Here is a 16,191-nt window from a genome sequence, read left to right on the forward strand (position 1 = left end):
AAAACAATTATATTCCGGTCAGCCTTCGGCTGACCGGAAGACAGTTGGGGGGGAGGGGTCCTGGTGGTGTTCGACAGTCGGCCTTCGGCCGACTGCCGACACCATGCAGTCGTTGACTGGCGACACCGGGACGTGAACCCTCGACACCCAGGTCGCAGGCAGGTGACTAACCCACTACACCACGAGGCGGCCCGCCTATACATGGTCATTGGGTGCTCTTATTTAAGGAAAGATGACTTAGGTAGTCTTTTTTAATGGCAAAATGGTTCATCCACCAGTCTGTTGCAAGTCAGCAGCCACCGGGATTCGAACCCCACCTGCCCACACAGTAGTCAGGTGAGTTAACCACTACACCATGAAGTGGACATACTTTACTTTGACATTATTGGAAAGTCTTGACTACACACACTTGTTTCTATTTAAGGGAAAATGACTCCACACCAGGAGTTGAACCCGACCTGCCTGCATGGCAGTCAAGTGAACAAGCCACTACACCATGAAGTGGACACACTTTACTTTGTCATTATTGGAAAGTCTTGACTACATATGGTTGTTTCTATCTAAGGGAAAAACAATTCTTAACTGGGGTGTGAACCACACCTGCCCACATGGCAGTCAGGTAAGGGAACCACTACACCATGAAACAACATAGGATGGTAAGGCTTTTTTCTTCTTCTTAAAAAACCACATAGTATAGTAAGGGTTATTTTTCTTAAAAAATGACATAGTATAGTAAGGCTTTTTTTTCTTAAAAAACGACATAGTATAGTAAAGCTTTTTTTCTTTAAAAAATGACATAGTATAGTAAGGCTTTTTTTTCTTTAAAAAACGACCATCCATAGGAAGTCTTTTTTTCTAAAAAAAAACGACATAGTATAGTAAGGCTTTTTTTTCTTAAAAAAACGACATAGTATAGTAATGCTTTTTTTCTTAAAAAACGACATATTATAGTAATGCTTTTTTTCAAAAAAAAAAAAACGACATTGTATAGTAAGGCTTTTTTTTCTTAAAAAACGACATAGTATAGTAATGCTTTTTTTCTTAAAAAACGACATAGTATAGTAAGGCTTTTTTTTCTTAAAAAACGACATAGTATAGTAATGCTTTTTTTCTTAAAAAACGACATATCATAGTAATGCTTTTTTTCTTTAAAAAATGACATAGTATAGTAAGGCTTTTTTTTGTAAAAAACGACATAGTATAGTAAGGCTTTTTTGTAAAAAACGACATAGTATAGTAATGTAGTACAGTACGGCTTTTTTCTTCAGCAAAGCAAAAGCAGAGATAAATACATTTAAATTATCACAGCTGAACAAATGACAAAAAAAGTCAAATGAATCAGTTCAAGTGCCGTTTATCATTCACATTTGACAGGAAAAACAATATTTTACGTCTAAAGATGCTCCACGGACACCATCTTGAATCCTCTGACGGTGGTCTTGTTGGAGAGCATTAAGGACACTTGTAGCATCTTCTGTCCCACCCTCGCCGGCACGAAGGTGAAGCGTTGCTCGCCGCTTCCTCCCGGACGCAACGGCAACATCCTGGAAAGGACGCAAAAGTCAGTCGGACGCGGAAACCGCCAGATTGAAATGCGCGTTTACCTGAAAACGAGGCGGGCCGGCAGGAGTCCGGCGCCAGAAACGCTCAGCACGCCGCTTACGGGATGCGAGAAGGGGTTGACGAAGACCACGCGGGCGCCATGCTCCCGCTTGAGCGCCACCTTGTCCTCGTCCTCGAGCTGAAGTTTCAAAGCAGACCGCGCCGGTCGATATCGGTTATTTCGTGTACACAGTTGCGTCTCTACTTACAAATTCGTACTTCTAGATACAAAATTTTCAGGTTACAAAACCCTTTAATATGCAAATTAAATCATTTTCCTTCATTTTAGTCTGTTTCTTCATTTTTCATTTAAAAAAAAGTGGGACACAGAATTTACATATAAAGTACTGTTCTGCTTACGAAAAAAAAAGAGTTTTGTAAGTAGAGGTACGTCGCTTTTTTTGTGATGACCCACCTCCACGACGAGTTCCGGCGCGGTCACGTGGAACTCCTGGACGGCCAGCACGTGCTCCCGCGTGGCGGCGTCCTCCAGCACGGCCGCCAAGTTGACCAGGTCGTCCCCCACCAGGTCTTCGTACTCCGTCGGAAAGATGCGCAGCTTCAGAGATTTGGCCTCCAGGGGGCCCAGTCGCAGGATGCCGTGCTTTTCCCAGAAGGTCTCGCCGGGGCTGTGGTTGTACTCCTTGGTCTGCGCGTTGAGGTGGACCTTCAGGGTCTTGGCCGCCCGCTGCCGGTTCACCACTTTCAAAGTGAGACGGAGGACGCCGCCGGACACCGGGGTTTCGTCCAGCGTCAGGGCGGCCGACATTTTGTCTGCGGGGAAGATTCGCCATGAATAGTTAGTGACTCAATATCATCAGGAAGTGACATGTAAAAGATGAACTTTAAATCAAGGGGGTCAGACTTGGGTTGGTTCGCGGGCCGCATTAACGCCAACTCCATTTCATGTGGGCCGGACCATTTTAGATATAATATTTAGATTTTTTTTTAATAAATGGATTAAAAACCCTGAATATTCAGTTTTTTTATAGATCTAAAACAATGTTTATTGGAGCTTTTTTTATATTTTAAATTTTACAAAATGATTTTTGAACTGAAAACACTGTTGGGTTACTGTACAGCAGGGGTGTCAGACTCGGTCGGGTTGGTTTGCGGGCCGCTTTAACGTCAATTTGATTTCACGTGGGCTGGACCATTTTACATATAATATTTAGATTTTTTTATTTTTATAAATGAATTAAAAGCCCTGAATATTCATTTTTTTATAGATCTAAATCAATGTTTATTTTAGCTTTTTTATATATATTTTTAGATTTTACAAAATGATTTTTGAACTAAAAACACAGAAAAAATGGATTAAAAAATGACAATTATTGATTTAAAAGGGGGAAAATCAGAAAATGTAATAAACATCTATACTCTTCATTTGAATTTGATCCTAAAACAGAAAGTCAGCACTCATGATTGACTTTCCCGGGCCCCACAAAATGATGCGGCGGGCCAGATTCGGCCCCCGGGCCGCCACTTTGACACCCGTGCTTTAAAATCTCCAGTTTTCTGGCTAAAATTTCCCGTGTCACTTCCTGTTCAGTGACCCAAAATGAACAGAAAGTCATTTCAATCAACAAGAAGTGACCAAAATGACAAAAACAAATTGAGGGCACATGCGCAGGTTACTTCCAATTGGGTTACTGTACAGGAAGTGAATAGCTAGTAAACAGGAAATGACCCAAATGAATAGCTAGTAAACAGGAAATGACCTGTAAAAGACAGGAATGCTTTCCAGGTATGGAACATTTATCTATCGGGAGATAATGGCGGAGCCCACCCCGAAAGGGAAAGGTCGCCGACTCGTTTTTCTCACCAGAACTCCGGCTTGCCGTCGAGCTGTCGGACCTGCTGGACGAGAGGCTGCAATACTGGCCTGTTCAAGGGAATAAAGAGCTTTTTAGTCATGCAAAAAAAAGGGATTAAAATGTTTTTTCTCCAAGAAAATGCTCTCTTACTTTTGACGTTCTTATAATCGGCGGTGACGTCGTGGATTCTGGGAAATCCGATCTCCTTGGTGCAAATGACGGGGCCGACCCGTTGCGTGTCCACGCTGCGGCTCACCACGCGACCCCCGCTGACCACCGCCGTGTACACGTCGGCGTTGACCTCGGCGTACACGAAGGAGACGTCGTAAGGCAGGTGGACGCGGCGTTCCTTGATGGCTCGGACCGGCGCCGGACCGCAGCAGAACACGCCTGTGGAGGAGAGTTTTAGGGCCAACGGACGGACGGACGGGGGGTGGGGGGTGCTTCGGCACCCTCGCCTGACCTCGGCTCCTCTCCTGCGGGGTGGGATCAAGAACCTGCCAGCCGTCCATGTCGCCGCCCAAATCCCGTCGAGTCATCCAACACTCCACCCACACGTGGAAGTTCCTGTTTGAAAACAGTCCGGGTTACAGGAAACGGTTATTTTTTTTAATTAAATCAAAAACCCACCAAATCTGGCTTGGAATTTGTCTTTAAATGCTCTGGTTTCCATGCACTTCCTGTTCAGTGACCCAAAAATCAACAGGAAGTCATCTGCAGGCCCTGACATCAATTGAAAGTACCTCAGAAATGGCCCAAAAGCAAAAAGGAAGTAACAAAAGAGAAACAGGAAGTGAGCGGAAAAAGGGGGAGGCATGCATAGGTCATTTCCTGTTGGGTTACTGTATAGGAAGTGACCCAAATCATCAGCAGGGCTTCACATCAACTGAAATCACCTCAGAAATGCCCTCAAATTAACAGGAAGTGACCGGAATGACAAGAAAACAAATGAGGGGCCATGCACAGGTCACTTCCTGTTGGGTTACTGTACAGCAGGGGTATCAGACTCTAATTGGTTCGCGGGCCGCTTTAACATCAACTTGATTTCACGTGGGCCGGATCATTTTAGATATAATATTTAGATTTTTTTTTAATAAATGGATTAAAATCCCTGAATATTCAGTTTTTTATAGATTTAAAACAATGTTTATTTGAGCTTTTTTATATATATATTTTTAGATTTTACAAAATGATTTTTGAACTAAAAACACAGAAAAAATGGATTAAAAAATGACAATTATTGATTTAAAAGGGGGAAAATCAGGAAATTTCGTATACATCTATACTCTTCATTTTAATTTCCTAAAACGGAAAGTTGGGACTCATGATTTACTTTCCCGGGCCGCACAAAATGATGCGGCGGGCCAGATTTGGCCCCCGGTCCGCCACTTTGACACATGTGCTGTACAGGAAGTGACCCAAATCATCTGCATGCCCCGACATCAACCGAAAGCCCTCCAAAAATTCCCCAAGAGCGATAAGGAAGTGACAAAAAATTAAATGAAGGGCGTGGCCAAGTACTCCGAGGCCCCTCCCCTTAAACAGAAAGATAGAATACTAACCAAATGGAGTCTTTGGTGCTTTTCAATTTCACGCCCATCTCACTGTAGAACTCCTCGATGACCAGGTTGCCGTTGGTGTCGTGCGCCGAGTTGAAATTGGTGACCACTCGGCAAGGGATGCCCAGGGCGCGCATGACTGTCGAGACAAACATTCCGTCGTCCAATCGCCGCCCAGATAAAAGCCCGGAAGAATTGGCGGGCGAGCCGGATCACCCGTGCACATGACGGCGGCGAACACCCAGCACTGGCCGTACTTGACCGGGTGGAAGCCGGAGCGGGCCCAGCTGGTCAGGATCTCGCCGCTGCCCGTCCAGGACGACGCATTGACGCCGCCGCTGAAATCTCCCGACCAGTTGCCCTGCAGGACGCCGCGGTCGTCCTGGCAGTTGATCTGCAAAAAAAAACGCCATCTTTAAAGCTTGAATCGTTGGCCAGCCAATCACAGGGCGCAAGGAAGACAAACAACCAATCATAGCTAGGGGCAATTTAGAGTCTTCGATTAGCTTAGCATTGTTTTTGGGATGTGGGAGGAAACCGGAGTACTGGAAGAAAACCCACGCGAGCCCGGGGGGAGAACATGGGATCGAACCCTCGACCCCAGAACTGCGAGCCCGACGTGCTAACCACTCAGTCTTACATCGGTGGTACTTAAAAGATGGAACCAAAATGACGGAAATGGACGTCCAATCCATTTGGACTGAAAAAATGTCTTCCAATCCAAATGTTTGGGACGTTCGTCGCCGTCCTTGGCGGCCATTTTTTTTGCGCTCACCATGGCCGAAACCACTCGACTGATGTAGACCGGGTCCTTGCGGTGGAGGTAGTCCAGTTTTTCATTGCGTTGGTGCTCCGGACTGACGTCCAATAAGTCGAGACACGCTTCCAGGACGTCTGGCTCAAACTACGACGGGAAAAATTATAATAATATTTGTGACAAATGAGAGAACTGTGTTTTTTTTTTTTTTGGACAAACCTGGTCCATGGACCAAGGCCTGGACACGATGTTGGTAGCCGTCCCCATGAAAAGCAAGCTGGAGTCGTTCTGGACGTATTCTTCTCGTTGGTCCTCGTGCGGGAGGAAGACGCTGTCAGCTGGGAAGGCAGTAAAACTACTTTTAATATTTCATTTTCATTTTGATAAGATTGATATTTGGTTAGATTTGTTGAAATATGCCCGTTTGCTTTGTCTGGGATCATATTTTTAGTTTATGCTACATGAGTAGCATTAGCATTGCAAAGTAGTCCTGACTTGATTTAGATCAGGGGTGTCAAACTCGGGTTGGTTCGCGGGCCACGTTAACGTCAACTCGACTTCATGTGGGCCGGACCATTTTAGATATAATATTTAGATTTTTTTTTTAATAAATGGATTAAAAGAACTGGATTAAAAGCCCTGAATGTTCCATTTTTATAGATCTAAAACAATGTTTATTTTAGCTGTTTTTTAAATATTTTTTTTTATTTTACAAAATATTTTTTTAACTAAAAACACAGAAAAAATGGATTAAAAAATTACAATTATTGATTTAAAAGGGGGGATATCAGGAAATTTAATATACATCTATACCAGGGGTGTGAAACTTGGGTTGGTTCGCGGGCCACGTTAACGTCAACTCGACTTCATGTGGGCCGGACCATTTTAGATATAATATTTAGATATTTTTTTTAATAAATGGATTAAAAGAACTGGATTAAAAGCCCTGAATATTCAGTTTTTTTATAGATCTAAAACAATGTTTATTTTAGCTTGTTTTTATATATATTTAGATTTTACAAAATGATTTTTGACCTAAAAACCCAGAAAAAAAAGATAAAAAATGACAATTATTTATTTAAAAGGGGGAAAATCAGGAAATTTAATATACATCTATACTCTTCATTTTAATTTGATCCTAAAACAGAAAGTCGGCACTCATGATTGACTTTTCCGGGCCACATAGCGACCTTGTAAAGGCCCCCAAAAGAACTCAATGCTTTGTTTTTGGATGCCATTGACCAATCCGGTCCAAGTGAACCCCCACACTTTTCCAGTGGAAAATGTTGTTAGCAACCTATTGATTCATTTTCTTTGAAACAGTGACACCTTTTGGTAACTTTGAAGTCCGAGTCGACTGGCGTTCGGGGACCGATCTTTTTGGAAGCTGGTAGCTATGTCGCACAGGTCACTCACTATCTTTTCATTCTTGGGGCCCCATTTTTTGTTTTATTTTTTGTTTTTTTGGGGGGGGGCTGTAAGACAGTTAGCCAGTATTGATAAGTTTGCATGTGAAAATGTTTTAACATGAATTCTTACGTTTGTGTTTTGTTTCAAAGTTTTTCATATTTTTTAAAAACGGTATGACTTGGAAAAAAAACATTCATTCAAAAGAAATTGGCCACCGGTTCAAGCACCCCCCGCGAACCTAGTGAGGATAAGTGGTTCGGAAATGAAAGAAAAATCAAGATTTTTTTTATTGGAAGCAGAATCTTCCATTTAATTTAATGTTTGTTGATGTTTCAATAATTACTTGGTTTTTTAACACGCGTTCAAGCCGTTTCCAACTGGGATTCCCGTCGCCGTGACGACGAGGACTCACCTCGACACCAAGGGTTGCACAGCAGGATGAATTTGCCCGAAGCGCGGAACGTCAACTCCTGGCGGGCGAACGCCGATATTCTCAAAGCGTAACGTCCCACCGAGGCCGAAACGGGGCTCCAGATGAAGACCGAGAGCTTGCCGGGGCCCCCCTCGGGGTCCCGGAACGCTACCCAACGGGACAGGTGGCGGCTCGGGGAGGGGTTGACGGGAATTCTCACGTACAAGCGACCTGAAAATGTTTAAAAAAGAGAAGCCAGGTGATGAAAATGAACCAAGACGAGAGATGAATTCCTTTTCTTACCCAGCGTGATTTTGACCGTCAAGGCGTCGAAAAGGCGAAGCGTCCTGGGCAGACTGACTCTGAAGACCGCCCCTCTGCGGACCACCAGGGTTTGGGAGTGAGCGAAAGCGTCGGTCCGGTGTCGCTGCAGGTTCTCCTCGATTTCCAAATCCAATTGTCGCATGCTGGAAACGAGCTGGCACGAAATTAATTGCGAATGATCGCACAAAATTAATTGCGAATGATCGCACGAGATTAATTGTGAATAATCGCACGAGATTAATTGCAAATAATCGCACGAGATTAATTGCGAATGATCACACGAGACGAATTGCGATTAATCGCACGAGACGAATTGCGATTAATCGCACGAGACGAATTGCGATTAATCGCACGAGACGAATTGCGATTAATCGCACGAGACGAATTGCGATTAATCGCACGAGACGAATTGCGATTAATCGCACGAGACGAATTGCGATTAATCGCACGAGACGAATTGCGATTAATCGCACGAGACGAATTGCGATTAATCGCACGAGACGAATTGCGATTAATCGCACGAGATGAATTGCGATCAATCGCACGAGATGAATTGCGATCAATCGCACGAGATGAATTGCGATCAATCGCACGAGATGAATTGCGATTAATCGCACGAGCGGAATTGCGATTAATCGCACGGGATGAATTGCGATCAATCGCACGAGATGAATTGCGATTAATCAAATGAGATTAATTGCTACGAAGCGTCCGAGATGTCAAAAAGACAGAACGAAATGTTGCTCACCTGAACTCGTTCTTTGGGCTTTGACTGCCGCGGCCACGCCTTCGTCGGCATTCCGTTCGACTGGTAACGCCAGCGATGACGCAAGGCCCACGCCCAGACGCCAAAATTCCTGCCCCCAAAAAAAATCTTACGCGTTGTTGCCATTTCTCAAATGGTGCCCGTTAAGATCGGAGCCTGTGTTTTCGGCACACTCACAATTTTTAGGTTGAAGGAGTGGTTAGCGCAGGGGTAGGGAACCTATGGCTCGGGAGCCACATGTGGCTCTTTTGATGGGTGCATCTGGCTCTTTGCTAACCTGTGAGCTAAAATATGGAAATCGATGGTGACAGAACTGAGATAATTACACCTAGAATTGCTTTAATCTTCTTTTTTTTTTGCAGTAGACTCTTCTGGAATGCATCCTCTCATTGATTAGCAACAGCATAGGAATCTTTTAAAAAATATTCAGTTTTTTCCACTTTAAAAGTGGTGAAATTACCCCCCAAAAATTGAAAAGGCACTCGTTTACATGTATGTATTTTGACTTTTAAATTTGTGGTATGGCTCATAAGGAATAACATTGGAAAATATGAATTGTTTTGGGCTCTCTTCGTCAAAAAGGTTCCCGAACCCTGGGTTAGCGTGTCGGACTCACAGGTCTGGGGTCCTGGGTTCGAGTCCAGGTCGGTTCACCAGTGTGGAGTTTGCATGTTTGCCTGCGTGGGTTTTTTTTCCCGGGTACTCCGGTTTCCTCCCACATTCCAAAGACACGTGTGGTAGGCTGATTGGACACTCTAAATTGCCCCTAGCTAGGAGTGTGGGCGTGAATGGTTGTTCAGGGTGTCCCCCGCCTCTGGCCCGGAGACAGCTGGGATAGGCTCGAGCACCCCCTTGCGACCCTAATGAGGATAAAGCAGTTCAGAAAAAGAGATGAGATCAATCAAAGCGGCGGTCCGGTGGGAAATAGTGGTTATCATTACTATTTGAAAATGAAAATGAAAATATATATATATATATATATATATATACATATATATATATATATATATATATATATATATATATATATATATATTTTTTTTTTTTTTTTCATTTTCAAATAGTATATATATATATATATATATATATATATATATATATATATATATATATATATATATATATATATAATGCATCAAAAAAGGCAATTAACATTTTAGATTTTAGTCTGTGGTCCCAGATTTATGTTTATCATCACTATTTAAAAATGTAAAAAAAAATATATATATATATATATATATTTACGGTTAACTATTTAGATGTGAAAAATGTATATTTAAAAAAAATGCATCATAAGAGTAAAAAAAAATATGAAAATTTTAGATTTTAGTCTATGGTCCCAGATTTATATGTTTATATTACTATTTAAAAAATGTAAAAAAAAAAAAAGGAAAAAAAAGAAATATTTACAGTTAACTATTTAGATCTGCAAAATGAATATTTTAAAAAAATGCATCATAGGAGTAAAAAAAAAAAAGGAAACTAAAATTTTAGATTTTAGTCAGTGGTCACAGATACAGACACTCCTCAACTTACGAACGCAATTGGTTCCGAGCGATTGTTCATAAGTTGAATTTGTTTGTAAGTTGATTTAGTGCTATATTTTGTATTATAATTTATGTTTAAGGCCTATATAAGTATATTGAAGGTTTATATAAGTGCATTTGTATGTTTAAGGCTTGTATAAGTAACACGCATTGGTTTGTACTGAAAAAAAAACATTTAATAAAATGGAGAGAATATGTACAGTACTGTAGAGAGAGAGATAGATTTATGTATTAGAAACTGGCCAAAAGAAGCGACCTAATGACGATTGCACAGTTTTCTTCTTTTTTTCATCATAAATGATGCAGTAGCACTGTATGGCATCATTCAATTGATTTGCAAACTTTGTGCAACGTTCAATATTTGGGTCCTGCTGCTCGATCTTTCTGTTTATAAATGGTACTGAATGTGCAACGCTCACCACTTTCTGACGCGCATCAAGCTTCGTTATTATTGCCACTCGTTTCAAATGAAATGGCTTGCCTCTTCCTTCCAACTCCCTCAATAGAAGCCTTTAGCTTTTTACCAACCATATTCAATATTGGATGCATGAGATATTTAATGATACAAATGAAAAAGGTTCTTTGCACACTGGAGATACATTCACGCACTTCTTCTTCGTTGCAATGCGGAAGGTAGATGCTGGGTGAGCTGAGCTCTCACAGCGCCAGGCGTCGGTATTAGCGGCGGAAAGAAGTACTACTCCGAAAAAGACGCGAAATACAAAATTGGACTTGCGAACATTTTTGGACTTAAACGCAATTTGCAGACATGTTCGTATGTACCGTTCGTAAGTTGAATGTTCGTAAGTAGGGGAGCGTCTGTATATATATATATATATATATATATATATATATATATATATATATATATATATATATATATATGGTTATCATTACTATTTAAAAATCTAAAAAAATTAAAATATTTACAGTTAACTATTTAGATGCCAGTCAAATGCAATGTTGTTGGATCAGTGGCAGCCAAAGAGTTCAATGACTGAACTACGAAAAACAATGACATTTAAATAGATATTATTTACAGTCTTTTAATATGTAGGGGGAGGGGCCTGACTTTGTCAAATGTAGACATCCACGTCCGCTTCAACGCCCGGACGCAAAATGCGTCAGTCGCCTCAAATGTTCATTTTAGGGCAGGCGGAGAAACCTTGTTGTAAAGCGCAAAGTCCCGGACGTCGTGCCACACGTCGCTGTCGTGGTAAAGGTACGTCATGGACGAGCGCAGCGACGGCTGGAGCGTGTGCGGGTGGTACTCGAAGAGCCACAGGACCGCCCCCCACACCAGGGTGGCCAAGAGCGGGAAGGGGTCCCGCCGGGGACGGGGGCAAAGCCCCTTTTCCACCGCCAGACGGGAAAAGGCGAACAAGATGCGGGAAAGCAGGTACATGTTGATCTGGAACCACCAAATCCGGAACACTTTGCATTAGGGCTGCCGCAAAGCATGATGGGAATTGAAGCGGTTCAGAAAATGAACGGACAAATGAGGCGACTGCCGGATTTTGAGACTTATAGTCCCGAGAATACAGTCGGTAATCAGTTTGTGGGTTTGTCTTGGAGATTATTCGGGAATGAATAGGGGGATTATTAATAAACTTGAAAAATAAAATGGAAGAGGCCATTTCATTTTGGGGTCATGGGGTTGAAGGTCAAAGGTCAGAGAGGGTTTTTTTGTAGGTTTATGTTCATGATCACTCAAGAATGAATGAAGGGATTATCATCAAATTTGCAGATGTTTTGATTAAGAAGGAGAAGAAGTGATTATATTTTAGGGTGATGAGGTCAAAGGTCACAGAGGTTTGAGTTCAAAATAACCCAAGAAAGAATAAAGGCATTGCAATCAAACATGCGGGATCTGTTTTAAATATGAAACGGAAAATGTGATTCAATTTGAGGGTGAGTGGTTGATTATTTTACTTTTGTTATTAAAAAAAGAGAACCAATTAAAATAGCAAACAGGACTGACTATTGACTTATTTGTTTTTCAAATCAAATTTAAAAGAATAAAAAGACTACTTTTACTGTTTGTTTTCTTTAAAAATGACAAAAAAAATCATTTAAAAAAATTGGAATAGAAAAATAAATAGCACAATAATATTAACAAGAGAATAAAAAGGATTCAGAGCATTTTCAGGTCAAAATAAATACATTTTAAAATGTGAGCGTCCTACCTGGCTGTTGATATTGTTGTTGTCACCAAACACCAAGCAGCCTCCGACGCAGGCGGCCAGGAAGGAATGGGACTGCAAACGGCGCCCTTGGAGCTTCGCCAACAGGGCTTGCAGTCCCTTGTACGTGAAGACGAAACACGCCAGGTTGCGCGAGTGAGTGTAGGTGGCCTTGAAAATGGCTCGCAGTTTGTCCGCCACGCTTGAAAAGGAGAGAAAACATCGGAATTAATCGCATGAGATTAATCGCCATTAATCGTATTAGATTAATTGCTAAAAGTAGTCAGAATACCCAGACTTTTCGGGTCAAATGGACTCGGTGTCTATGGCCATCAATCGGTTAAAAGAATTAACTGTGAGATTAATTGAGATTAATCGTATTCTGCCAAACAATGAATTGTTGAGCACGCTTTTATGATCGGAAATCGGGCCAGATTACATAGTTACCCCAAAAAATATCAGGGTTTTAAGATATATTTATTCATTCATTGTCCATACCGCTTATCCTCAAAAGGGCCGCGGGGGTGCCGGAGCCAATCCCAGGCAACTATGGGCATATTGTTAATAGCAGGTCATCAAAGGACAAAATATTGCTAACATTTTGGTCAGTGGAGGATAAATTATGCTCTGCAGAATGCAAATATTTTTATCTGATCACTACACCTGTCATTTGGGGTGCCATTGACGACAATCAACGTCTATCGTCGTCAATGACACTGAAAAATGCTGATTTAACCCATTTAAGATTCCATCTCTATCAATGTCAACGAAGGAGTTAAATATTGAAAACTCACCTTCCACTCCGGAACAGAAAAGTCATGACAAATGCATGCGGTGCTCTGATTTTAGCTCCATATCTGAGACACACAAAATGGCGAAGAGATTAAAGATACGTATTTATGATATGAAGCAGGCACATTTTCGGATAAAACTTTTTCAGGGAAGAATTTGAATTCACTCACACAACGCCATTTCGGAAGCCTTTAAGGACTGCAAGAGCTGCTTTGTATTTTTCTTGTTGTAAAAGGTGATTGACGGTGTAAAGTAAAGTTTTAAGAAGTTCTGGTACCGCCATGATTTACTATTGACATTTGAAAACTCTTAACCATTCACACCTGGGTGGAGTTTAATGATGTGTCACTCTAAAATAATACCGTTGAGGTACACATTAAAAGCATTACAGTTCCGTTATTAAACGTAGATTTTTATGATAACTGTATGCTGTTTTTTTGTAAAACCGGGTTTTTAAAATTATAAGGATTTTTTTCTGGAGAAATTTATTTTAAAATTCAATTTTTGTTAGCTTACCGTGTGCTAAATGAAAAAAGGGACAGCTGTCATCATGATACGTCACATCCGCTCGTCAACGCATTGCATTTTTATAATTATTTTACACTATGGAATAAATAATCTACAGCACTAAATTCAAAAACAAAATGATACTCTTGAAAACTGTATAGTTACTTAAAAACACCCTATTGTTTTTGTTGCTATATGAGCAACCAGTAGCTCTGTCCCAAAATGACCACCATGTGATGTTTTTTTTTGTTATTCAACACAATACAGTAGCCTTTTTGCAGTCAACGAGGAAACTATGAGACCATGAGAGTAAGTGCTTTTTAAATTAATATATTAAATTATAAAAACCCATTACTAAAAAAAATGTTGCTGCAGATACGCGACTACATAAAAAAGATCAGGCAAATAAGAATGCTTCTATTTCCGGGTTCAAGGTTCCTTTAGAGAGGTCCTTGCGGCGCGGCTTCTTTACTGTCAATTGAGGCGTTGCAATATTACCATCAAAACACAGACTTTTTCCACATCGCTTTGCTTATCTTAACTCGAAAAGATGTCTGGCAGGGAAGGTGAGAGATTATTTCATATCACTGATAACACCCGCTTTCATATATTTGTGTAATTATAATAATCAAATCATTGTGGCAAGGCTGTGTGCGTGGATAAACTAGCTTTAGCTGTTGCTATAGAGAACAACGCTTGTTGGCATAGTCATTAAAAGAAGTACACTAAAGGAAAACATGACATTTCTAGACTACTTTAACAGTTACTAACCGTTTTATGAACTTATAATCATACCTGTTAGTCAGATGTATCCTCCATTAACAATAACACATCCATGTCATCACCAGGAGGCAAAAAGAAACCGTTGAAGGCTCCCAAAAAACAGGCCAAAGACGCAGATGAGGTAAAAAATACTGCAATGTTTTGCATTTCTATTAAAGTAGATAGACATGCACGGATTGTGTTCAACGGAATTATCAACTGAACAATATGAAATGTGCGCAGGAGGACGCGGCCTTCAAGCAGAAGCAAAAGGAAGAACAGAAGGCTTTGGAGGCTTTGAAGGCCAAAGCTTCAGGAAAGGGACCTCTAGGTAGACCGTTATTAATTGTTATTTACGGTCAGATTATTCTGATTTGCATGCTCAATATGATATGAATAGATTATTGCAGTGTTTCCCAACCACTGTGTCGTGAGCAATGGTCAGTTGACACGTGGGAAATGCAAGAAGTCATACAGTGTAATATTTAGAGAGAAATATGAATATTTACAAAAAGGAAAATTCTTACTTGCATTTGGGATGAAATGAATTTTCTAATGCAGCTGTGTTGTGCTTCCACCAGGTGGCAGTGGCATCAAGAAGTCAGGGAAGAAGTGAGGCCTGACAATTTTCTTTAAGTCGATTTAAGTGTCGGTTTTTTTGGCGATGGCTCCCAAACAATGTCAACTAACTGGAGGACTCCAGTGTACTGTTTTCACATTGTGATATTTTCTTGTCGTAAACATTGCCCAGCCAAACAAGGTTGGTCACTGTTGGAATTGAAAACTCACTAACATGTTTGGGTTTTTATGACATTTTGTTGTAAGTGTGGGAGAGACTAATAAAATGTTTTAAAATTAGACCAACTATGGTGTTACCTTTTTTTTATTTTTAAATCTTTGGCTCTAGTGTTGTACTGATAAAGAAGTAAAATAACTTCATCGATATAGAGTCAAATAAGATAATAATGTGCCTTGTTTGAGAATGAATTCAACTGCGGTCGCCCCACCCAAGATGGCCGACGATTACGCATGTCACTGCAAAAGGAGCACTTTTTTTTACCCTGAAGCTGAATCATGTGGCGTCCAATCATCCTGCTGTGGATTTCAATCAGTTTGTCCCAAGTATGGTAGTTTTAATGGGAACATTGCCCCCACCAACATGGCTGCCTTGAGGGCATTTTCAGATTAGCAAAAAAAAACAGGCTAGTTTATCACTAGTAGACGTCCAATCCAACCTTGCCACCCTTCTAACTTCAAATAGATTGGACGTCTAGCGCTGTCAATGGCAGCCAACGCGGTAAAAAAAATAAACAAATGTTCTTCTGGCTAAGAGGCATCCTGACCAGTTTATCACTAGTAAATGCCCAATCCATTAGAAATGGAAGGGTGGCAGCAAATGTAGGTGGATTTATCCGCTGCCACCCTTCCATGGCAAATAGATTGGACGTTTAAGACAGTCAATGAGGTAAAATAAATTAAATTTCTTCTTCTGGCCAATATGCACCATCCTATTAACTACTGTTTACAGTCAAGTGAATATGCAGTCATTTCATAGAAAAATGAATGTGTATTTTAAAAAATCTGTACAATATTGAGATCGGCCAATATCTCACAGGGGTGCCGTATCAGGGGCCCAAAAAACGCTATCGTGCAATACTATTTCTTAGTACTACTTTATAAAGTCAATATACATGAAAAAAATAGAGCTGAATAGTGTTGAAGTTTCTGAGTGGCCTTCAGGGGTCCCCGGAAT

At 40.9% G+C, this 16,191-nt stretch overlaps 3 protein-coding genes across 6 annotated transcripts; 1 reads left to right on the forward strand and 2 right to left on the reverse strand.

Moving 5' to 3' along the window:
* Positions 1-1,338: 1,338 nt before the first annotated feature.
* On the reverse strand, positions 1,339-9,571 carry tgm5l (transglutaminase 5, like). 4 transcript variants are annotated; one of them, XM_077603775.1, is made up of 15 exons: positions 9,264-9,571; positions 8,825-8,931; positions 8,630-8,738; positions 7,861-8,024; positions 7,558-7,788; positions 5,955-6,073; positions 5,754-5,882; positions 5,195-5,372; positions 4,982-5,117; positions 3,883-3,986; positions 3,570-3,809; positions 3,428-3,487; positions 2,018-2,376; positions 1,605-1,741; positions 1,339-1,544 (listed from the first exon to the last, which is right to left on the reverse strand). In XM_077603775.1, exons 4-15 carry the CDS (start codon positions 8,021-8,023, stop codon positions 1,394-1,396), a joined length of 2,007 nt encoding a protein of 668 aa, XP_077459901.1. In that variant the 5' UTR covers position 8,024; positions 8,630-8,738; positions 8,825-8,931; positions 9,264-9,571; the 3' UTR covers positions 1,339-1,393. The 4 variants fall into 4 exon arrangements, with proteins under 4 accessions (XP_077459901.1, XP_077459899.1, XP_077459900.1 ...); XM_077603773.1 differs by having other exon boundaries at positions 7,861-8,035; XM_077603774.1 differs by having other exon boundaries at positions 8,630-8,931.
* A 1,653-nt stretch (positions 9,572-11,224) lies between these two features.
* Positions 11,225-13,593, reverse strand: pxmp4 (peroxisomal membrane protein 4). Its single transcript, XM_077603387.1, has 4 exons — positions 13,340-13,593; positions 13,172-13,234; positions 12,381-12,579; positions 11,225-11,605 (listed from the first exon to the last, which is right to left on the reverse strand). Exons 1-4 carry the CDS (start codon positions 13,450-13,452, stop codon positions 11,336-11,338), a joined length of 645 nt encoding a protein of 214 aa, XP_077459513.1. The 5' UTR covers positions 13,453-13,593; the 3' UTR covers positions 11,225-11,335.
* A 504-nt stretch (positions 13,594-14,097) lies between these two features.
* On the forward strand, positions 14,098-15,296 carry tma7 (translation machinery associated 7 homolog). Its single transcript, XM_077603381.1, has 4 exons — positions 14,098-14,242; positions 14,525-14,580; positions 14,682-14,769; positions 15,020-15,296. Exons 1-4 carry the CDS (start codon positions 14,227-14,229, stop codon positions 15,052-15,054), a joined length of 195 nt encoding a protein of 64 aa, XP_077459507.1. The 5' UTR covers positions 14,098-14,226; the 3' UTR covers positions 15,055-15,296.
* The last annotated feature ends 895 nt before the right edge of the window (positions 15,297-16,191 follow it).

Source organism: Stigmatopora argus, chromosome 6, assembly GCF_051989625.1.
Source record: "Stigmatopora argus isolate UIUO_Sarg chromosome 6, RoL_Sarg_1.0, whole genome shotgun sequence".
Lineage (NCBI taxonomy): Eukaryota > Metazoa > Chordata > Actinopteri > Syngnathiformes > Syngnathidae > Stigmatopora > Stigmatopora argus.